The sequence below is a fragment of the Epinephelus moara genome, chromosome 7 (genome assembly GCF_006386435.1).
Source record: "Epinephelus moara isolate mb chromosome 7, YSFRI_EMoa_1.0, whole genome shotgun sequence".
NCBI classification, from domain to species: domain Eukaryota; kingdom Metazoa; phylum Chordata; class Actinopteri; order Perciformes; family Serranidae; genus Epinephelus; species Epinephelus moara.
In genome coordinates this window covers 13925783-13951453 of record NC_065512.1, presented here as the reverse complement: position 1 = coordinate 13951453, position 25671 = coordinate 13925783, and the positions used below count along the sequence as shown (strand labels likewise).

The 25671-nt window shown below is 41.6% G+C and overlaps 1 protein-coding gene across 4 annotated transcripts in view; it reads right to left on the bottom strand.

Annotated features, from left to right (window-relative positions):
- Positions 1-25671, bottom strand: part of nalcn (sodium leak channel, non-selective) — a 110967-nt gene that overhangs the window by 50331 nt on the left and 34965 nt on the right. For all 4 annotated transcript variants that reach the window (XM_050049054.1, XM_050049057.1, XM_050049055.1 and 1 more), the window contains 3 exons: positions 11314-11445; positions 8825-8992; positions 2198-2389 (listed from right to left, as the gene is read on the bottom strand). In XM_050049054.1, the coding sequence (XP_049905011.1) occupies positions 2198-2389; positions 8825-8992; positions 11314-11445 (492 nt within the window). The remainder of the gene's footprint in view (positions 1-2197; positions 2390-8824; positions 8993-11313; positions 11446-25671) is intronic.

The following is a 25671-nucleotide window of genomic DNA, read 5'->3' as shown; positions in this document are numbered from 1 at the left end:
ACATCCCAGTCACTGCAGATGAAGATAAACCCCAGCAACAGGTCCGCCCGTAGGGGAGACAGCCAAACATCATTAACTATGATGTGTGCTTGTGTCTGTGTGTGCATACATGTGGGTGTGTGAGGCGCAAGCAGTACGAAAGCGACGAGAGAAAATGAGAGCGGGAAGGGTAACACAGCATACAAGTGGCATCTGTTTACGAGCAACCCCTCATGTCCCGCTGTGCCTGGGATCAGTGAAATGTTGGAAGAGAGAAAAAAAAGAGAATGAGGATGGGAAGATGTGGCTAATGAGAGAGAAAGAAGCTCATGAGCACTTAGAAATCAAAGGAGGTACCACATCTGGCGACCCACTGCGCAACCCATCATCAACATCTGCAGGCCTCCCCGCTGCTTGTCTGAGTCGTCCCTCTGGAACTGCTCATATAAAATTCTAAATTTTTATGTAGTGCATTCATATATTAGCCTACCTGTAGCTCCTGATTTAAAATACATTTCATGTTTCCCTGAGAGCAAATTATTTGTATACTAGGGCATATTAAGACTAAGTGTGTTTGAAGTGCTTGGGAATTTAGAGGTTTTACTAGTTTCGTGGGTGCTGGTGAAAACAATACTGTTCAAAATCAGGTGGCACTTATTAAATAATTGTTGATATTGCCTGAAAATGCTAGTTTAATCAATTTTACAATGACCTGCAATCTCAACTAAACTGACTTAAAATTACAAAAAATCCACTGTGAACCGACTGTGATCACACAGAAGGTAATTACAGTAAAGAGTTAAAGCTGGGGTAGGTAGTTTTATTTTGCCATCATTGGGCAAAAAAAACATAATAAAATTTGAGCATACTGTAATACAAGTGGTCCAAGAGAAAACTCGACTTCTGCACCTCCACTTGGCTCTGTTTTCAGGATTTAGAAAATCTAGCCTGTCAGAGAGAGGCCTTTCCAATTGGTTGTCCTGCAAATGCAGATGCACACATGTCCCTTCGAATAAAACCTGATTCAAAGGCGGAGAATCCTGCAGAGAAAGTTGCTTTTCCAGCATTGGCAGCAACTGCCAACACTCCAAAGCAACCCAAAAAAGGACGATGGACTTATCAAAAAGAGGCTCCAAAAAAGAGTCTGACAATAAACAAAATAAACAAGTGTAAACATTGGTAAAGTGTTTCAGAGATGGAGAGAATATGTTGCTAATAGTTAGCCTTCTGCTAACCGGAGCCAAAGGCTTATGGCTGCAGCTTCAAGTTCTTGTTTATCTAGCTAATGTTAGAGCCTCAAATCACAGTGTGTCCTCCGCCTCACTCCCCACTGCTACACATCACTTTGCTGGGAGGAAAGTGGTAAGCAACTTCAGAGACAGACCCCCAGTTAGCAGGTGCAGCAAGCCAAATCCAGCCAGCGCAAACCCCATCTCTGGGACACCGAGCAGCCCCAACTCCCCCCAAGATCATCAAACTTTCTGTTGCTGCCTATACACAGGTTAGATCTGGCGCTGCCGCTGGCCACCAGCCCCTTGTGACGCACTAGGGGGTTTGTGCTGGCCAAAGTTGAGCCATTACAACCACCTACTAAAGATCTGTGACTCCGGAGCTGCTGCCTGCTCCCCGACCAGCCAAGCACTCCACAGTGACGGAATGAAGCGGAGGGACAGTGAGGGGGCTAGCTAACTGATTCTTCTGTCATTCTGGTCTGATAACAGAGAGGTAGAGAGTAGGGCAAGGAGTGAGTAAATATGCTGCTTACAATGAAACACCGTTAAATAAATCAATGTATGGGAAACACTTAGTTAATGTATGAAGCACATGCATATGCTCATGGTCCTCTGGTTGGAGGGGCTTAGGACAGAGAGCTGCAGGAAGAGGGTGTATTTTCAAATTGGGGCTATTTTTTTTTTTTTTTTTGCCATCATGCTTCATAAAAGTTACCCTGATGGAAAACAGAATTTATTTACACTTCTGATGACTGATTTCCATAAAAATCTGCTCAATAAATCAACTGTTTGTCCTTCACTATGTGACTCAGGGTGACTTTTTAAAAACACATGATTCATTTTTACACAGTTTACCCAAAAGAACACAAAAATCTATCTGAAAAAAAGCTGAAGACATGATCACATCCACAGAAGCGTTCTCTCAATACAACACTTGTATGCAGATTGTCCTCTTGGTGAAAGGTTAAGTGTGAGTGGCTCCTTACCCTGGGGAATGTGGTGAATCGGTCCAGCTCCTCCACAAAGCAGAACATCTGCAGACTGATGGCCGACATGACGATGAGGAGGCTGGCTGTGAACACCACCAGGCTGCCTAGTTTTTTACCTGGACCAAAAATCTTGTACACAAAGTCTTCCAGAGCTGGGGAAATCTTAATCAAACGGACCACACGTAGCACCTGAGGGGAGGAAACACATGCATATCTACTGTAAGATTACTGTTTGTGTAACCATTATTTAATAGTAGTTTATAATCCACACCAAAGGAAAATAGAGGGGGTACATTAAAGATACTATAGCCATAAAAGAAAACATAGTGGCACATTGATTACAAAATGATTTAAAAAAAAAAAAAAGAAAGCATTGATTTTGACCCAGTGCTAAAGGTGCACTGACACCCCGCTCTGTCAACAGGGTTAGTCCCTAAATTGCTTATGGTGACAACAACCCCCAAAAGGTAATGCATATTGGTCAGGCTTTGATCGGGGATCCAGAGAGTGGCTATCGATCGAGCCCGGCACCGCTGCCCCTGGCCAAATATTTTTCCTTAGTATCCTGCTCTGAGCCAAATGAATGGCTATCTCCCATTCCCTGGATACACGGGAAAATAAAGGAGACAAACAGGGGCTGCCGGTCTAAGACCTGGGACCTACAGTAAACAAATACAGTAATAACACTCACAGCGTGATGACAGATGGGATGGGAAGACACACTATACCTTCTACTCCTGACAGACCATGATGACCACTATCCATTTTACAACAGATGCAAGCTCTGGGGCTGACGGCAAACCCTAAGAGGGTAAGGCCACAGAGTGTATAAGGATATAACAGCAAAACTGGTTCTTTGCTTATCTTTTTGTACAAGGCCTGTGGGAATCTGAAATAGCATCCCAGGATGACAATGCCGTTAACTACAGCCTCAATAACAACCAACAGTAGATAGTACTGAGCAAAATAAAATTGTGATTTAACCATTGCAGCACCATCATATAAGCATGGCTGTGATTATGTACCACCCTGGCTATCAATACACAGCTTGGGCTGAATCAGTGTATTACTGGGGTATTTAGTAATCCTGAAGGTATGATTTTCAACACTGTCAAAACTACAGATGCTCCTCTTTCTATTAAACTGATACGGACATGCAGAGGTCAGTCTCTATTGGTGGAACACGTAGCTGAGCTGACAGAAATGGGGAGTGTGGTGGGGATAACGTTACAGGACTATTAAAAAGGAAACTTGCCCCTGTTTGGGAGTATTACCACATATAACTTTATTTTGAGATTAATTCTTCCAGCTACACCAGCAGATAATTAGCCACTAGGGGTGAGCGATATGGCCCTAAAATAATATAATGATATTTCAGAGTATTTTTTCGATGACAATATTCTTGACAATGACAAATTAGTAAAAAAAAAAATACATTTTCTAGTTAATTTAAGAACATAAAATTGCAACAAAATAAGTGATATTGTTTTAAAAGTCAACCTAGAGAGTGAGTTTCAGATTCTGTGCACAATATTAACAGTTCAACAAAATATATAAACAGAACTACCGAACATTCACATTTATGTAATTTTTGTTGTGGAGCTGCGAGCGTCACGTTTGTTTACATTACCAGGTGTTTATGACAAAATGACTTGAAGTCACTGACTACCATGTGCACACAGCGAGAGAGGAGAGGGAGAGATGCTGTGCTGCTGCCAGAGGAGCCGCCGAATGAGTTCCCTCTGAGTCACTAAGAGAGTCTGAGAAGTCCGGGGCTGTTCATAAAACATTCAGGACGCCACAGTTTATTCCACACTACTGAAGCTGCTCCTCTTTTTGGAACCACCGCGGGGTCGTTAATAATTTTAATGCTACAACCATTTCATTGTATATTGTATATATTTCAGATTGTCTACTTTACTGTTTTTATTATTTATTTTACTTTATTGTCTACTGTAATATTTTATTTATGTTAATGTCTACTTTAATATTCTATTTTATTCTATTTTATTCTAATGTCTACTTTAATATTTTATTTTATTTTATTTTATTTTAATGTCTACTTTAATATTTATTTTACTTATTTCATTGTCTATTTTAGTATTTTATTTATACCTTCATCTTTATCTCTTGTTTCCATTCATGCTGTATTTCTTTTTCTACTTTGCACGGAGCATTGGAACAAAAACAATTTCCCCCCGGGGATTAATAAAGTATTCTGAATCTGAATCTGAATCTGAAATTTTGCTATCAGCCATGCTTGTTGTTGCCGTGGGTAACAGTATGACGTCAATATGTCAACAAGTTGAAATATCGCCAGTATCACGATATGAATTTTTCATCTAATATAAAAAATTATACCGGTATTATCATGAATGTGATGATATGGCACACCCCTGTTAGCCACCTGATTTTATTCCACACATCAGTGTTCAGCCCACTGATGTTCATCAGGTCCTCCAGCACGAGCGGTGCTTTTTCCTCTCTATTCATTATTCTGTGGGCTTTAAGTATTTGAACCCAGTAAGAGCTGTCTAAATGGGCTAAGTGCATATTAGAAACACAGCGTTGTAGACTAGACAATGTCATCCATGCTACAATGACTTCTAAAACCAGCGGCTCAGCTTTTACATTTTTTTTAAAACACAAATACATTCATATACCATGCACCCCGATGAAATGTGATGATGGTATGAAGGCATTAAGAAACAGAAATGGTCCAAGCCTACTCAAAATAATTTCCTCTGACATAATACAAAGTTAAGGACTTTGCGTATCAGCAAATACAGAGTACTGATCTGATATATGATATATGTTTTAACTGTATAACTACTCTGCTTCACACAAGTCTATGTGTGATCATTCTTTTCAACATAATAGGAAAACAGATGAACAACAAAAATACACCAGACTTCATGTACTCTTTTACTTGTGATCTCTTTGTCATTTACATATCGGTAATCTAAGCAGTAAACATGACTGTTCCCAGAGAAAAACATATCTCGACTACTCATGCAGACATGAAATGAGCAATAAACAATCTTGACTGTAATCACTTTGATGTGCGAAACAAATTACTTTCACGAGGGGTTACCCCAACCACAGTTCAGGCTGGGAGCCAGATCTGGAGGAGGAAACACGATAAATAACAGGATATTGTTGCATGGCATCAAACCTTTTTTTTCCCCCCACAAAGAGTATTGTGCGCCTGCTACCAATGATTAACTATAAATGACACTCAGAGAATGGCTCTCCAGCTGTGTCGCCTGTGTGTGCTTCTGGCTCCAGCCTCTTGCAAGACAAAGCAATGCTTAACATAAAATTGAATTGCATAATGTGTCACATTGTCGCCGTCACAGATGTCCCATCCAGAATTTTAAACCCGTATTGGCCCGATACCAATAACCAGAATCGGATCAGTGCATCCCGACCAGAAATGTCCAAAATTATACAATGCCCTTCCATTCTGAGTGAATGCATTGACTGGTCTGTTAAATCGTGCAGCTACTGAAGTCATTGCAATTCTGAACACACAGAGAGGAAGTGTCGAGGTGGGTTCCATTGGCTGATTAAAAATCATTCTGCCAAGTGTATTGTGCGCGTGTATGCGAGCGTGTGTGTTAAGGCTGTAAGTAGGGCTCTAAAGCACGTGACATTTGGGCCAGACTGAAAGACAATTGGTAAGGCTAACCTTTCGCAACAGAACGTTGGTTGGATAGAGATAAATAAAAATGTGAAACAATCATTGATTGTGTAGCCTCGTCCCTCCTCCTGTAGCCAGCACACGCTTTGGATTCCCTCACAGAGCCTTAAGGTTAATCACTTGTGACTAAATGTCACCTGTTTAAGCTGGGACCAACTTGGGAAAATATCAGCAGGGAAAGTGAAGGAGAAATGCCTTCCCATGAGTCAGGAGTGAGGAGTGAAGAAGGCACTTAACTCCCAATTGCTCTTTAAAAATTGCTCATTCGTTGGAGTGTAAGAAAATATTGATGCACTTGGGTATTTCAATATTATGTTTCGAGGTACTGTATTGTTTCACACTATTGTTTTTTTAAGTAATAGTTAACATGCAAAGATTTGTGGCAGTCATTCATTTTGTCTTGTGTTAAACAACGTAACTACAATTCAAAGAACAAAGAACACAAGCCTATGAAACAGGCAGTCATATAAGCCCCGTTTCCACCAAACACTTTCAGTATGGTACCTTTGGAACCAACAGTAACCCTTCTGACATGGTATCTAGACCCTAGTGTTTCCACTGCAAACAGTACTCTTAAATGTGGGCGGGGTTGTTGTCACTCACTGCTCCGTCCAGCACTCACTGTATTTCCTCCTTCATCAGTCTGCACATTTTCAGAACAAAATAAAACAGGCTGGAGTGAGAGTTTCTTTTGATGGGATATTTAAAAATACTGAGTTTGTGCATTTAGTCCCATTAAGGCAAGGCATATACAGTATGCTGTGTTCACATAACCCGGTCAAAATCAATATATATTTTTAAACGCTTGAAGATCCACTCATTACTAAAAGTGTATGTCATCCAAGAGAGACAATAAAAACTAAAGTAAAGATTAAAGATGGTCATAGTACCAGATCTGTGTGCTAGGTACCCCAACAGAGGCGGGACCAAAATGGGGACGGTGCGGAACGGTTCCATTGGTACCATCCACAACTTTTCACAGTGGAAACCGAAAAAAAGCGTACTGCACTGAACTGGTGGAAACGGGGCTATAGTGTGCTCTGCTACCATTGACAACTTAACGACTAACAATACACAACTTAGAATTTAGAATTTAGAAAAACTTGTATTACCCGTGCATGTTGTTAGGCGATGCTCTGAGCTTGTTTCCTGTTTGTATTTGTTAGAACACATTTAAAGCCAAAGGTGATCATCATTTTTTGGCACTAACACCTCTTCTGTTGATATTTCGTACAGATGTATTACTTGTGTACAGAATGCAATACAATCACAGTACCTTTCTTTTATTTTGTAAAAATGAAAGTAAAAAAAATAAATGTTTTTTTTTTCAGAAAACTACTATTTTAGATGTAAGGAGTTGTCAAACATCCATGTTTGCTTATTGTGTGTTGGGCGCATAATAAATCACTTTTTTTCAACATTAAAAGTTTTCTTATAACACAGCATTAGCGTGGAGCTGAGCCATGAATGGTTTTCATTATGAAATCACAATTTTAAAAAAGTGCAACTTGCAATCTGCATAAGTGTTATCAACAAGGGTTAAGAGGTAAAATATTGCCCTGGTAGATTTGACATGTAGACCACAACACAGCCCAAATGTGTAATTTATGGAAAATATTTCCACTTTAATACTTTAATTTAATTTATTGGTTGTAAATTGCCATGCCATTTTTGTCTCAAAGCCCTATATAGATCATGAAAGCAATGCTGTTCAGCAACTAATTGTGAGGTTAGGATAATGGAATCTGTTGCCAATACATGAAAGCACCATAATTCAGAAATACATAAACTTTGCAAGACTGCATTAGCATGCAAAAACATGGTAACTTAAAGAAAAAAAAACAGATGTGGGCCTTTTTGCAGAGATGAACTGCCAACCTAAAGTAAGTCTCAAGTCCTTGCAAGTTGATTTTTATCTTGTACTGAAATGATTGCCTGGAAGGACGGTAACTTTGGTAATGTGCAGCAGTAGTATCCAGAATATGTTGTTGCCAGTCAACAATCATTTTTAATGGATCACAGCTACAGTATATATGTTTGCATGTGTTTGCTTGAGTGGTGGTGGAGATAGCAGCTGTTGAGAGAGTCAGACAGGATCAGGGCAGCTTGTTTGGTCAAGGCTCATTAAAGACCCATCGAGAAGCCCTTTCCCATCAGATCCTCCGCAGAGCTTTTCAGCGGCTACATTACGGTACACGACCTACAGCAAGGTCGCGGGGTTACCTTTTGAGTGCAATACTAAAGTCTCTGGATGGATGATAATGCTAGGCAACAGTGCCAAATGGGTCATAATATACACAGGTGATTTATATTGCTGCCTTGAGAACTAGAAAAACTGGGGAGTCAAAGGACTGGATAAGTGTGTCAAATTACACACAAGCAAATGAACAGGCAAATACAGAATTTATGGAGAAAATATCGCAGACAACCACTACTATATACATCTCCACTGAGGCCAAAGGCATCACACATTATTGCTTCCACCTACATAATTATCAGGACTTTCCCAGCTCTGCGCCTCACATACAATAATTAATGACTCAGGCTGAGTTTTATGCTAAATATCATCAAATAAAACCATCAACAAACAACTCCTTTCATTGAATACGTCAGATGTCCCACAAAATATGTCATGACTGAAAAATGCTCACTCAGAAATCCCTCTAACCTGATCTCTGTTGGACATTTTGGTGACAGTACATTAAAAGCATTTTGTGTCAAGTTTCAACACCGAAGAGTGATGTGATTGATTCATACTCATTAATGCATTGTCACAGGAAAGAAATGTCACTGAATGATTCACAGCTCATGTTCTTCACTGTAATTTAACTCAAGTGTGGATGATTTAGGCTCAAATTTAAGATATAAATGGATTCAGGTATGTTTGTACAGGCTGTAAAACTGTAAAAATATGTGCATACCTGAAAGTAGGTGAACTGAGAGTGGTAGAGGTCGGGGTAGATGTGCAGCGTGGTGCCCACCACCAACAGAGATTCAAACTTGTGCAGGGAGGAGCTGATGTAGCCGGTGAAGCCCAGACACCAGATCTTCAGAAGAGCTTCCAGGTCAAATAACACAGTAAAGGCAACCTAGGATGGCATGGAGACAACAGCAATCAGTGTTGGCATTTACTCCCTGCTAACACTAATCTCTCTCAACAGAAAGCAATTCTACACCAGTTAATATAAGCTTCAGTGTAAAGAATAATACTGTGCAATTTGTGTGTGTGTGCAGGTGTGTGTGTGTCAGTGATGAGGGTTAACAGCTGTGCATTAGAGTGATAATCTCAAAGATTGTCATTTAAGTAAATGTCTGTTAAGTAACTATCGCTGAATGAGATAACACTACTGTACAAAACTGAGCCTACATGGCCCACAGATAAAGCCCCTTGTATTTGCATTCTGTGTAACATTCACGGAAAAAAATCACAAGCAGTGCACAGTTAGTGATGTATTTTCTATCAACCGGCAGTAGTTGGTCAGCCAGATCTGGTAGGTGGAGCGACCGCAACAGGCTGGCTCTTCACCTCTCTTGTGTGTTAAGCAACGAGCCGTTTTTTCCGGTTTCCATTTTCGCGTAATGTGTACTGGTGACCTTGATTTTTTTATGACAGCTTTGCCCAGGTGCCAACTGCCAACTAACTGACATCACACAGGTGACACTGTTCTGAAGTCTGGGAAGTGAGATGCAGCTATCATTTATCCCCATAGGTGCTGCCAAAGAGAACCAAGAGGAGGAGATCTTGGAGATTGTTTAAGTAATTAAAAATATAAAAAACAAACATCCAGTCAATTACTAAACTTACCTGTTAGTTCAATTTTGGGGTGCTTGAGTTTTATCTAAATATTTCCAATTTCTCCACACCGAGGTTTGATCCAGGAACCCTCTTGCTGTGAGGCGACAATTCTAACCACCGCACCACCGTGCTGCCTACTACTTACTGATGATTATCAAATGTTGTTGTGTAAATGTTTACAATATAGTCACAATATGAATATCAAAGTATTTGGTCAAAAATATTGTGATCTCTGATTTTCTCCATATCACCCAGTCCTTGTTGATGTGCCATCAATCACACAAAAATCCCTCCCCTGGGGTGTAAAGGCCTTTATTCTTTAACTGTACTACTAACTACTACATTTATTTGACAGCAATTATTAACTGTCAACATACAGATATGATTTGACATATAAAACCTGTTTAATTTATAAAATGATGCCTCGTTACAGATTTAACTACCCAATAGTATAAACTCCCTTAGCCTCCTCAAGCTACACTAAAATGTAGTTTACACATTAATAAGGGGTGTTTGAAGACTTTAGGAAGCTGCTCCTGCATTTATGGGAAATGTAGGAGCTTGTGTTTTTGGATATTGACCAACAGTAGATTAAACATCAGAATCTTGTTCTCTGCTGCATTGATTCTGACCACTCTGTTTTAAATCTGTCTCTTGCTTTCCACCCCAACTTTATGTGCAATGCTAAACCCTTGGAGGACTCCTTAAAGTAAAGGATGTGAATGCTTTGACCGCCACTGTCTTTAGCAGGGGGAAATATGGTAAGAATAAACTTGGCACCTCACCAATAAAACATGTATTTCTCCATTTAACTCTAAACCCAGTGCCTCCGTTTCCTATTTTCCCTTCACAGCCTTCACACAGATTGGAACAAATCTGCAGATTGATGGCTGTATGATATGGATGGAGGGAGTGAGAGAAGGTAATATTGTGTCTAGTCCCCCCCCCCCCCCCCCCTTTCTTATCTCCTCCATTCAGCTGTGTGCGAGAGAGAAAGGTATGAAGGGGACGGGGGAGGTGGGCACACTCCTCACCGTCTTTGTTGGCGCTTTACCACCTGCATACTGATGACATCAAGTCAACCTGCATGACACATACAGTACAGTGTCATGGGCGTGTGTGTATATACTTTAAAATTAACTACATTTAAAATAAAAACAGAAAAATATACAAATACAAATAAATATTTGCAGCTGATCAATTAATTTATACAGGTGAGATGTTAAGAGATGATTATTCCCATTATTGAGCTTAATAAATATACAGATGTATGGATTATAAAGTGGCTGATATCCTAAAATCTCCAGCTGCATCATGCATCATGTGAGTGGACGGGGTAATATCATGAGGCATCCAGATTATGCAGGATTAAATCCCTATTAATAACAGACGGTGACACTACCATGGAGAGCATTTCCAAATAAAGAGAAAAACCCACGTCTGTGTCATCTAACAGGCTTTTACCAAAAGATGATCTCATAGCTTTAATAAAGGCCTTGGTCAAATGTTTTGTGTTCATGTCAAAATCCAGGGTTTGAGGTTCATATTTTGGAGAAAAAGCAGGAAATGAGAAAAACAACAATAACAAAAACTAAAAAAAAAAAAACATCTCACCTCTGCCAGGTAAAACTCATCATAGTGTCTGCGGTAGTTCTCGCCTTTATAATAGTTGCTAGCGGCAACGATGACGTCCACAGCGACCATGCTCAAGATGAACATGTGGAACACGGAGGACCGCATCAGTTGCTGTGGAAACAGAGCAGTGTTCAATTACAATCAATGTAAATTGCACAAAACAGGCAAAGATTTTTTTTTCCCCCATTGAACTCAATCAAGTTCAAGTTTGAATGTAAGCCATAAAAGTAGAGTACTGTCTGAGATAAATCATTTCCTGTCTGTTTTTCCCTCAATATAAATCTGATCTCCCCATACTATACAATACGTAAGAAATTAAAGCTGAGCACAGACTTTAAGACACATAACGGACAGTCAGATGTTTAAAGACAGTTCCATCTTTTTCAATGTGACAACTATAAACTATACTATATATCAAGAGGTGAAAACAGGCAAAGAGGGCCAGCAGCTAAACAGCAGTAAATTCAAAGCAATCAGCAGCCTTTCATTGGTTGCTGGGAGAAACATCCACCCAGACAGCAGAATCAGCGTGCATTCAGACAGCTGGAAACAAGAAAGGCAAGGGGCAATAAACGTATGTTATTTCCTGTGGGAACAGCAGCGCCATCGAACGCAACATCACATAATAGAAACAATCAGGACATAAAAGAATGCAATGGAAATTCCCCCCCTCCCCTCCCAAATAAATAAGTCGGACAAAGCACGCACTCCTCGTTTCGACAAACACTGTAACTGTGCGTTCCTTCAGAGACAATATGACAGATGTGATCGCAGCCTTGAACTGCATGTATGTGGTGTAATGAACAGCTTGTGAGTGGGTAGAATAGCTCACCCTAAAAAAAGACTTGCATGTGAGACTGGTAATAGGAAAGACTGAAGAAGTGAAGAAAAAAAAATGAGAGGAAGACTTTAAGACAGATGAAGAGTTTTTGCAGCATTGCTGGAAAGATCAAACTCGCCCCATGAAAACGGGACCACTGCCATGCGCCCTCCTACACACAGATTACAGTACAAACTCTTTAAACTCGAGAAAGCCTGATCTGCAATTGGTGCTTTGAAAACAAGTGATGATGATGATGATGATAGAATTATTAGATAAATGTATCTGATGGGACTTTGAACTTGTGGGTAAATGACATATTGCTGTTTTAAGGAACATGAATAAGAGCAAAAATGGGATAAGGGCTTTTAGTGACACACAGGGGGCCCAGAGATTTAGAGAGCAAGTCCTCACCAGAAAAACAGCAGAATTCAAACAGATAAAATTATTGTTTTTGCATTTACATGACAAGGACGTCCTGTGACCATTAAAAATTATGCCTGACCAGGGCAGAGCAAGTAGAATGACTTTTATAGCACTGCAAATCTCATTGGGAGGAGGTTGGTGTGAACGCTTGGGTCAACAAAGAGTGTGATTCTGATATCTAAGACCAGTGGTTGCATCCCATCTCCTACCTGTCCACCTTCATTTCTTTTAACCCTGTCCACCATCTTTCCTAACCTCAACAAAGTCAATTAAGCTGCCTAACTGAACCTCAACCATAGGAGTGGCAGATCAGGAAACGTTTTGTGACGGCCAGTAGACGGAATAAACGAAGAGGACGTAGCCAACGCGACGTCACCCTTTGATTTGTAATTGACTTGTCAACCACAAGGTAGCCACGCCCTAAATCACACCCTGCTTTATTATCTATTTTATTTAAAATGAGAGGAACCATAATTTACAAAATGAACATCATGCTGCTTTGAAGACGACTTGAAACAAGCCTTTAAAACAATAAAGGTAATAAATCAAGGGAGAAGAAGAGTCATTTTCTGATAGACCTGTATGCAGTCGGACTTCTTTTTCCAGCCAGTAGAGCTGCCCCCTGCTGGCCATTTGAAAAAGTGCAGTTGGTCCTTCGTAAATGTTTTGGAAGGCACTGTCAAACAATGTCATCTTGCCAACAGGGGCACCAGATATGAAAACACTTATTAGGATTATTTTGGAGGGTAATGCCAATCAACCTGTTTTGTGGTTAAGATTTAAGGACTTGTTTGTGTAAGACCTTGAAAGAAAGTACTTTGTTAAAGTGAGTTCTCAGTCACTTCTTTAAAAAGCTTTTTGATGGTTAAGGTTTCTTGGTGTTAATAATAATAATGGATGTATGACGAGAACTGGATACAGTGTTGGAGGCGGGGTCCGACTCATTTCTTTAAAAGCTGCTTAGTGGGGCATGAAGCCAAAAAAGCGGTATGAAAATACCTGGATCTTCCGCATCCTGGCGCCCATAGAGTAAGAGCACTAGAGACTGCACAGGCCGAGTGGCTAACTTCCAATTTAGCCCTCCACTAACTTGAATGGGGATAAAAATTATTCAACTGTGCCACTATTCAAGACTTTAGAAATGCTATCAAAAAAATGTATCCCCTGATTTACAGATGCCTCTTTCATGGTGAAAGTCTATGGGAAAAAGTCTGTTTAGGCCCAATGGCATTGTGTGACAGATCTTGAAGTTGTACTTCCATGTTTGGCCACTATGTACAATTGGCTTCAAAGCCTGGTGCTGTTCCTGTGGGCTTTGTTAACATTAGATTTACAGCAGGTTTTGGTCAAGGTTAAAATTAGGGTTCTTCTTTCATTCATCCATCCATCCATTTTCATCCGCTTATCTGAGGCCAGGTCACAAGGGCAGCAGGCCAAGCAAAGCACCCCTGACATCCCTCTCCCCAGCAACACTTTCCAGCTCCTACAGGGTGACACCAAGGTGTTCCCAGGCCAGATGGGATATGCAATCCCTCCAGCATGTTCTGGGTCTGCCCCGGGGCCTCCTACCAGTGGGACATGCCCGGAAAACCTCTACCGAGAGGCACCCAGGAGTCATCCTGATCAGATGCCCGAACCACTTCAACGGACCCCTTTTCGACCTGAAGGAGCAGCGGCTCTACTCCAAGCTCCCTCCGGATGTCATGAGCTCTGGGTAGTGACCGAAACAATGAGATCGTGAAAACAAGCAGCCAAAATGAGTTTACTCCGTGGGGTGGTTGGGCTCAGCCTTAAAGATAGGGTCCTCCTTTAATTAATAAAACTCTGGGAAAAGCACTGTTTTACTGCCCCCTCCGGTTAAAAGTTAATGGTCTGTTTCACTTCTTTACACCCATCTTGTGGTATGTGGTTGTATGTGGTCAGTAGTGTGCTGTGTTGGACCTGTAATCACACCCAATAGTGATGTCACGGTGCACTGAAATACCCTGCAGTAAACACCTACACTACTTCAGGAAGGTGAGAAGTTAAACCACTGGAAGTTAGCAAAAACAAGATTTAGTTGCTATTTAAGATAATGCAATCAACAATACAACAGTCGTATACACAGCTGTGAAACTTATAGGCTGGCCAAATCTGTAACATTTTTCTACAATCGCTTCTAAACACCCAGAAAGATTTTTTTGTCTATTAACTTTGTCTGACAATTGTAATTTTTGCTCTTGTCTTGTCTCATTATCTTAGATCATTAGCTTGTTACTGAACACAAAATTCCAGAAAAAGTTTAGCTTCAAATGTGATTTCTTGCCATTCTTTTAACTCGACTGATAGCCCGGACCAACAGAGCCGCTAGCCTTTGGTTTGACTGTTTCTGCAGAACATGCACACATGCTCACTCTACACACAGAGTGGTTAGGCTCCCTGACTGAGATTGGACGTGACAAAGCAGTTTGACATTTCCAGCAACCAGACGCTCTCCCCCATGGGTGTTTTGGCTGAACGGAGTTGTGTGTGTGTGATAGCGTGTGTCTGTGTGTGTGAGGGAGGGAGCGGGAGAGACAGAGGCAAACTGACAGAGAACAGAAAGTACATGCTTGCGCGTATGAAACGGTTGATTTTCTCAAGGTCTTGACTTTGCCCATACTCTCTGTCAGCTTTTGGGAATCACACTGCTAAGAAAAGCTGGAGAGCGAGCTGGAGAGCAGTGTGCATTTGTAACCTCTGTCATAGGGAGATACAGTCAGCCCATCCAGCCCTGCCACAAAATCACCTTTTAATCTTTCCCTCACATCCCCCTCCTTTTTTCCCCTCCAAATTGGCTGAAGATGTTGGTGCACTCCACCAGATAACACCCTCCATGTCATTCCCAAGGCAAAATGGCCTAGTTTGCCCAATGCAGCTGATGGCACTGGCACTCCATATACGGCCTCAAGATGTCAGAATCAATTTAACAGCATCAATTGTGGGACAAGATGGCTCTCCCCTGCTGTTTGATGTTTCTTAGCTTGTGTGTCTCTGAAATCCTTTCACACGTGTTTGATGGATGCTATTTATTTGTGATGCCTCTGGCTGGGTCTTTGAAACACCAGGTGCTCACCGTGCACGGTCACAAGCACGCACGCACACACGCACAGACATGGTGAAGTCGAGTTTTGAAAGCAGAAGCCACACATTAAGTTGAAGCTTTGGCATTTAGCCAGGAAACACATCATTCTGTCTGATAGCAAAGCAGAGCTTAATTCATGACAGAGTGCATTCTGCAAAAATACAGCATGTACTCAGCTTATTTGCTTGACTGCAACATAGTGTACATGATAGAAATTATGTATGCAAATAGTGTTGTAGATAAAAAGACATCATTTCAAGTGGCATGTAAATTGGTATTTGGGGAAACAGTGCACGCTGGGTGTGCTTTCCCGCAGTAAAAAATGAAAAACAACATTAAAAATGAGAAGAAATAAACACCACACATTTCTTTTTTCATCAAGCCTTCTGGCTCCTTGTCTGGGTACTTGTGTTTTTTATCACCCAATTTATGCCCAGTCAATTTAAACAGTGCAGCAAAGCCTCGCCTTCTAAAGGCTGCCTGGTCAGTGTGACATAAACTGCAATCTCACACAAAAGGTGAGACAACATTTCAGCTGCGCTCATAAGAGGTGTGCCAACATGATCCACTGTCAATACGCATAGCAATCACCTGGAGGAGGTGGGGTACATATGCATGATACCTGGAGCCTGTCCAGTGACTGCAACTGTAACCCAACTGCGACAGAGAGGCAGACTGACAGACCAAGGACTGCTTCCTCGTGCTCCGTCTGTTCACTCAGACTGCCAAGGAGGACAAATGCTCTTTCCACTGGTACATGAGACGAGTGTAGCACATGTGCACATAGCTGGCAGGATATAACAGTGTTCACACAGGAATTGTCACCAACAGGCTGGGCCATGTTCTGGCACCGTCTCCTGCTACAGTTTTCTCTCTCCTGTTTACTGAGATTAAGAAGAAACTGAGTGGGATTACAGGCTGCTTCACTTGACTTATCTCTTCAGTCTCTTCACTGACATTTGTTGACAATGAATTAACAAGTGTTGATACTCAGAGTTCTGTCAAGGCTCTTTTTTTTTCTTCAGTGTGGTATACAACCGAACAAATGAAAATATGTTGAACAGGTATTGAAATTTAAAAGTCTGATGTCAAACCCATGAACAGCACAGATAAGTAAGTATTTCACTTCACTGCTGAAAAGATGGTCTCGTGATGGTCTCACAGCGCTGTGGCATTTGCTTTAGCTCAAGAAGTAGAAAACCTGCATGTACCAAAATGCACTGCGCCGCATCAGACCCATATAAACACTCCCGCTGGTGGCTGACATAATGCAACTTAAGGCGAGTTCACATTACACAACTGGCCGCCCAGTCTTGAGTCGCGGAGACTATCGTAATCTTTTGAGTATTGAGTTGATTGAGTCTCGCCAACTGTGTTACGACCTGTGTGTGCACACCACAAGATTTCTCCACTGAGCCCCTGCCGACAGAGCCCCAGATGACGCGGTGACGTATTATGTACGTATTATGAAGTTCCCCGGCGCTAATATTTTCAGCGTGGATACTGTCAACGTGGATGTCCGACAGCTTGTAGGTCTGCAGGTCGTTTGCGCCCTGCTCTGCTGTGGACGCTGCCATTGCTGTTGTTGCTTGCCGGCTTGTCCTCCTCACATTTCTTCCATCCTCCTGCGTGCTGACGTGGGACGTATCCCGCCTCTCATTGGCTGATGCTCTTTGTCAGTCGTGTCAGACTTCTCCAGTTTTCTAGCATGCCAGATATCCTGTCCCAATCACAGACAAGGGGGCGACTTGCTCGTGGGCTTGTTCACACATGAGGACTCGTCATGGCAGACTATCTGCCGACTCACCTCCGACCCAAGGTGGCTCTCAAAATCCTCTGCGACGTCAAAATCGCGGTGAAAATCGTGTAATGTGAACTAGGCTTTAGCTGTTTTTACACAGGAAACAATATGGTGGATGGCAGATAAAAAAGCAATCTTGTATTACAGTTAAACAGTAAGCTAAAATATGCTTTTGAAAACATATAAGTCCAAGATTAGGAAATGCCGTAACAGAATCTTGCTTCATATTTGATCTACACTGCTTACCACTTTTACCGTTTGATCTCAGTTTTTCCAGCCTTTTTAACAGCAGGAGGAAACAGTATGGTGCCCACTTCCTGTTCACAAATTCTTGTATTAGGCCGAATCTAAATGTCTGGACTTTGCCACACTTGCAGACTCGCTGACCTTGTGTGTACCCAGGAAGTCTGGGAGTGCTTAGGGCTGTCCAAAACCACAGTTCATCCAGTCCACAAGGGGGCCTCAAGCGGACTTTCTGCAGAATGGTAATGCCAAATATTCAGGCTAGAAAAGTGGCCAAAAAACAGCAAAAGAAGATCTTCCGTAACTATTAGGCTTTCCTTTTTTATTTAGTCATAGCTTGGTCCTTATTCACAACCATCTCTGTATTTGAATGTCTGCAGTCTGTAAGTTATACAGGAATGTATCTTGTTCACTCGCAAAACAAGCCTATACATGAGACTTACATCTTATCATCTGCAGGGACAGATGAGCAGACAGAATATGACAGCAATTACAATGATAATAACTGCCATTCGCAAGTTTCCATGGCTACGAGTAAACTAGTCTCGAGGGCTGTCCATCAGCGGCTTGCAGTCTCTGCCCTCGCAGACTTTACGTGATGATGGTGAACTCGTCACAGGACGTATGACTGAAGTCCGCGAGGGTTCAGACTGCAAGTCAAGAGGGTCAACATTTGGATTCAGCCTTACAGCTTAGCAGTGCATGCTCCCTTGGTTCATATTTGATCAGCTCTGCCTAGTTTTACAGTTTGATCTGAATTTGGTCTGAGTTTCTTGATCGTTTCTATACTTTGTGTTTTTGGTAGCAGGCATACCAAAATGTAATTGTAATTCATACCAAAATGTAATTGTAATTCGAGCATCAGCCCTAGAGCAAGCAAAAGATGAGCAGGGAGATCTGGACGCTGGTAAGATAGAGGGAAGTTTACCATAGTTCATTTACACATACTACCCACGTTGTTATGATACAAAGCTGGTTGAAAATGGACAAAGTATCTCTTTAACTTGTGGCTAAGTGTGTTATCTGCACAGATATTTTAATCTAAAACTTTGGGCTAAAGGAGTGGGTGTGTAAAATCCTGCTGGGTTGGGGATCTAGCGAAGTGGGAGCCCCTTGGCTTATTACGGTCCTGACAAGAGCAGGCTGACTCATATCTCTGGCTGGAAAACAGGTCTTAATAAAACATGATGGTCTGCATGTCTGCGCCCTCCAACTCTTAATAATATCTGCTGTGCTTTGCCACCTACGTCCATTTCCTGTGTCCATTTCTTGTCTGGCTATTCCTTATAGAGTTTTGCTTTATTTCATTTCAGCATATATCACTGTATGTGCATTCATCTGATAGCAGTCTAGACAAAACAAACAGTCTGATTCAGTCTATCCAAAAGAGGTGATCTCACAGCACTGGTAAAATCTCGTTCACTTTCCTCATGCAGGTCTTTGTTTTTCACTTTTGCCATCTATAGCAATATTCTCACTGTGATTACTCTCTGAAGCACCTTTATTTTTCCCTTTCCTATGTGCCCTCCTTCTTCTCACACACAGACAAACTGACCTTGACCTTGACACGTTGTGTGTACGAGTGTGTGAGCTTGAAATGATACAAGCGGTGTCACTGGGAAGATCCAGAGGGCAAAGATCGGTGGCAGGGGGAAAACGAGGGCTCCAGAGAATCAATAACCTCTGGCTTAAGGAAGGAGAGGTCAAAAAGGTTTTCCTTTCATTGGACCTCAGTACCCCCCAGTGAGCTTCTGGGCTATCCATTACTCTGTATTTAGCTCTGTGGACAGGGGGCTGAGACAAGAAGAGGGAGTACTAGCATCAGCTACTCATCGCCAACGAGGCAATGCTGAATTAATCACATGATCCTCCTGGATTACTCCAAATAGTTCACATTTATCATACTTGTATGCCCTTCCTTAGTGGTCATTTTAAAGCTGTTTTCATCACTCTCATACAGAAATTCCTTTGTTTCTTGATATTTATATAGATTTACTCTATGTTGCATTTTAAGGACTCTTTATAATCCACCTGGGTACACCTGTATAGAGTGTCACCCTTTATTTTTTTGCTTATAGCAGCCAAAGCTCCAGTCTGCAGTGTAATTATGGTATTGTGGAGCACCAGAGGCTAATTAGCAGACCAGGTCTGTAGGGAAAGAAGCATGATGCTTCATTAACCTCCGCTGGTCTGTACGGCTACCACAAGAGTAAAACTGAGAGACTCAGGAAAGCAATAAGGACCTAAACTAAGTTCACCTGTTTAACTCCAGCTGGCACATGCAGCAGGTCACTATTATAAAGGCATATGGCACATCCATGCGTTCAGACCTTAATTTCAAACTCTAACTCTAAAGTTTCTGAACACAAAATTGTGCTGGGGAATATCTGTGAAAATATACATCTAGAATTGATGTAATATTTCAGGAAGTAAAATTGAATCTTTGCTTTAACGCGGTAGTTTAACATTTTGGGAAGTTAGTGTGTTCGCTTTCTTGCCCAGAGTTAGATGAGAAGGACGATACTACATTTCTATTTGTCTATTAAACATGAAACTAGAGCCAGGAAATGGTTAGCTTATCTTAGCTTAGCAAAGAGGCTGGAAACAGAAGAAAACAGCTTGCCTGACTTTGTCCAAAGGTAACAAAATCCACCTACCAGCACGTCTGATGCTCTCTAATTACCACGTTACATCTCATTTGTTTAATCTGTAGAAGACCTGAAGTGTAAAAATGATACGTTGCAGTTTATACCAAGATCAAAACCTAAAGTGTTTTAATTAATGAGCTTTATTGCTTTTTTATTGGTTTCCTCTTGTTGACACAGCTAACAGGGTTTTCCCTGGGTTTTTTCGAGACCAAGGGGGCAAAGGCCTGTGGCGGGGGGCATCCTGACAGCTGTACTTTTAGATACGGTTCTCCCCTCTATTAAATATGAAAGGAGGCACCCTCATGCTTGAGCCTTGCACTGCTGACTTGTATAATCAGGACAGACATGTCATGTGATTTTCAGCCTTCTATGATTATAGTTACCCTTTACAGCAGGCACATCCTGACAGCTGAGAATATTACTGTCAGGTATTGTCCCCCCTCTATTAAATATGAAAGGAGGCTGAAAATCACAGGACATGTCTGTTCTGATGATACAAGTCAGCTGTCCTGAAATGTGTGTTTCTCTTCTATAATACACATTCTACATGTCGGAGGTGACGTCTTTCCACATACGAGCTTCCTTCGTCTTTCAAATGAGGCAGAGCTCCGTGGGAAACGGTAGGAGAGACACAGCCCGAGGAGGAACTGGGATCTGACACAACACCGGAGGGAGAAGCAGGTCCGTTTTTCGTCGCAGGACCAAAAAAACAAGCACGTCATACCGAATGCGCGCCGCTACAGCGTTGCTTTGGGTTGTGAGCGCGCATGACTTGCGTCTACACTGAAAGTAATGGGTTGGAAGCTGCTCAAGGGCTGGGTTTATTGTTATAGAATTCCAATAGAGCACAACATTGATTCCAAATGTAATGACTTTATTAGCTGGACTTAATTTCAGGTGTCACATCCTGGTAGTGCCTATGGCAATGATGCTGTTGGCAGCAGTTATGAAGATACTGCTAGTAGCCATGCATGATAATATTGGCATGTCATCAGTATCAGCCAATATTGGCTTTAAAATAAAACAACAACAAAAAAACACCACAACAATTATGGCTCAGGATAACGGATCAAAATTAGGACTATGCTGAAGATTATCACATTCATAAAACATTCATAAACATTAAAAAACAACTGTCAGAGTGGAACGCTCCCTGTTTTGAGGGCTATTTTGGTTTGTAGCCCCTCAGGAGGGGAAGCTGCCTTCTCCTCTCTGTCTCCAAAAGGAGCAGGTGGTTAATCAATTACGTGTTATCTCCAACTGCTGCAGCCCGTTGCACCCAGACAGACCAGACTGACACCCACACACATGCACAAATGGACAGACGTCAACAGGCAGATCGATGGGCTGACACTCAGAAGCACGGGGGTCTGACTGGATACGTACAGATGGTTTAAAAGACAGTCCGACAGGTACGAGTGAGGTTAGCAGCACACAAACAGGACGACACACACAGGCCGCCTGTCTGTAGATAGCGCCCACCTGCCAGCCCTGAAACATTTTAATCATTTGACGGCCAATTACTCTGGAGCCAGGCAGAGCAGAACAGAAACTCACACTTCACTTCCTCGGCACTCGCAGATGGCCCTGCAGGCTGGATCTGCACTGCCTGCCTTCACTCTACCTGTCTACTCAGCGAGCACTGCTCCCTTCTGATATGGGTGAAAAAGCAATGAAATAAGGTGTTTGGCAAGAAAGAGAGCAGGGATATCCATCATTTATTGAAAATTATACCAACGTGCTGTGACATGCCTTCCCACACCCTCTATATAAACATCAAAGGACAGAAATTGCTGAAAAAATGACAACAGAACCAATTCTGTGCTAAACCTACACATATACATAGAGACACGGGAGCACACAACTCTCCACAGCATTATCTTCTAATGCTCACACACAAACAGAGTCCCTGTGGTACACTGTTTCCATCCAGCTGTTTTAATGCGCGAATTGTAAAGCCACCTTATCCTCCACTGCCCATGGACCATGTCCTTTTGCTTGTATCCAACCAATCCAACAATTTCTGGTACTGAGACAGAGCGCAATTAGTCACACTCTGAAAACCTCACCTACCAGAGGGGAAAACAATCGGCGCCACAATATGCAACCAAGGGCTGAAATGGTAAATGGTAAATGGACTGCACTTGTATAGCGCTTTTCTAGTCTTCCAAACACTCAAAGGGCTTCAACACTATATGTCACTCATTCACAAGGCTACAAGGTGCCACATGCTACTCAGTAACCATTCACACCCACTCACACACCAATTGAACAGCCATCAGGAGCAATTTTGAGTCCAGTATCTTGCCCAAGGACACCTTGACATGCGAGCTAAAGGAGCCGGGGATCAAACCCCCAATCTTCCGATTAGTGGACAGTCTGCTCTACCCCTAAGTCGTAGCCACCCAAAATGCTTTTAGCTAGATAAAACAGTAGATTTCAGCATGTCAAGGGATCATTTTAGCACCTTACGTCTACCAGAGAAGAAAAAATTACAGACAAACTCAGTGTTGTCGGTGTGTCTCAGTGTTACTTCTCCTCACTTTGCTTATCTTGGAGAAATGATCCACTTAATGGCCACCAGTGAAATATACTGATATGTAATGACCTCTAGTTTATCTGTAGCCAAATTAGCAAAATGCTTGCTGCTCACAGCACTGAGTGTCAGGTTCCCACAGGTTTCTCATTCCTCCTGCTGATGCCTCAGTCATAAGCCCAGTTCAGATCAAAGATTCACGATGAGATGCTTTAAAACAGGCAACTACTTGTAATGCGCCATTAAGCAATGTTCTAAAAACCTGCTGGTTCACACCAATGCAACTAGATGAGACGGTGTATCATCTCTATGCAACAACTCTGTGTATCTCAGTTCCGATTTCCAGCTTTTCAGGCTTATTTTGTGGCTGAATATAATTTGTAGCTTCTTAAAATATGAATGAGGATAGTGACAGTGAGATACTGGCTACAGTTGTATTTGTAGTAGTGATGAAACAGCGACAACTAGAAACAAAACCAGCATCAGATGGACTGTATTCAGCTGCTGGCGATTTGATCACCTGAGTTGCAGGTGACAACATCAGCCGACTTGAGTCGAGCCCAGACCGGCCAGTTCACACCGCTGCAACTCTTCTCTGCAAGGTTCTAAAATGGTTTCATCTCATCACGAATCTTTGGTCTGAGCTGTGCTTTATTGCTTAAAAATGCTCCATTTCTCATGTCAGCAACTTATTAAAACTTCATTCTAGGTTCTACCCTGTTAATAGTGCATCCCACCACACCCATCATCCCACCTAGCAGACGTAAGTGACACGGAGGCACCTCGATGCAATGCAAAGTCTTCTTCATCATCGATATTGAGGTATTTGGTGATATTTGATTTTCTCCATATCACCCAGCTCTGGCTAATTGTCTGTATTTTTTCTTCAAGTGAATCCAGCGCCAGTTTTAGAATACCAATTCCCAGCACTGTTTGACTAATTTCTTGACCTCGACTTTCATAGATTTTTCCGATAACCCATGTAGGCTGTCCACTATTTAACTGTCTATCAGTATTATCCATCTTTGTGTCTTTGTCTTCATCCTCGTCCTGCACCCTGCGCAGCATGCATATTGATTACTTCTATCATGGCTGTTAGTTAAATAGCTTTGTCGCTTGACGAGAAAAATTGGTTACCACATTTCATCAATGTTTATCCACCAGGAATTTGCTATTAACTCGCCTTTGTTGTAGTTATATTAGTGTGACCAATCTTTGTCACACACACCTGGAGCACAGCAGGCATATCCTCTCTGTAAAGAGACCTTTGTGGTTTGGTTTGAACAGCTGGGTTAGATCTTGTGGTCTCCTGACACCATCAGAAAACCAAAACATTCCCGGAATGGTTAAATGGCTTGACATGCTACAAAACGCTGTCAGCGTGTGACTGGCAACTGAAAACAATGGGTGATTTTTGAATTTAAGCAGGGCATGATGCATGTCAAAGTCAATCTCAGTACTATTCAACTTTTACACAACTTGATTGTTATTTTCTTTTATGCTTGACATTTTGAATGCTCTAGTAGGCAGAAATTTAAATAACAACGGTACTTTGAAGTGACATTTTTCACCATAATCTGGATTTTAGAGCCTAATCATCTGTAAACTTGAAAGGTGGTTGTTAATAAGTCACATCATCCTTAACGAAGACCAGCTCTTGTGGTCAGGTTGAATATAAGTGTGGATTCCAATTATTTTCAATGATGAGAAAATATTTAAACCATCATGGAAACTTTTTGTAGCACAATCTGGTACTTCACTGTCCATCTGTCCGTTCATTCTGTTGCAAATACTCACATTCTTACCATATTAATCAAATATATCACAATACACACTGCTCCTATTTGTAGCTCATGCGTTAAGATGCTCCTCCTGCTTACAGTGAACACTCACAACGAAGGTAAGCGCATATTAACAAACCAGGTAATGTATGCAAGGTTTTCAGTCATGAAAACTTTTCTTTGGAATTCACTGTTAAACACATGAATGCAAGCTGATCACATTATCTGTGAAGAGGGGAACTTTCAACTTAGCACAGCAACGTTTAAAGCCTCAAGAGGGTGAGTACTGTACTCTACACCGGAATAAAATGAACTCTACAAGAACAGACTTTGTGTGGAATATCAATTTAAATTTACAAAAGAAACCCACTTGTAATGGATGAAAGAAGTTGGGTTTAAAAAGGTGGGTTCAAGGCTGCACTTGTGAAGTGGCACTACATAGCAGATGAAAAGCAGAGTAAAAAATTGGAAATTGCGAGATCCCTCATATGATCAGGCATTGTGCTAATTCCTTTGGATGTCATATAAATCAATGCAGGCACATTTTAAGGAGGATCTTAGTGGGCTACTGTGGTGGACTATGAAGAACATCAGTAACATATATTATGTAAGTTATGGTATCATCTACATAAATATTGTATCAGTAGAGAAAAGAATAGATTTGTGGCTTGTGAAACCTTCCACTACTAGCAGAACATTGCTATCAGTGTCTTCACACAATTGTGGTTTCCAGGATGTAGGTGCTTGACTGCAATGTCTGACAAATACAGGCTGTCTAGAGCCATGGTGAATGAATGTGGCTACTACTACTGCTTTCCTCTAACACTGACTACATTTACATGCACAAAATATTCACTTTTTTGCCCTTATTCTGAAAAAGGCAACATTCCTGCTAAGCTGCTGACATGGCTAATGAAAATGAATATTCCACTAATATTTCGGTTTACATGCAGCCATGCATACTGTGATTAACAAGCCC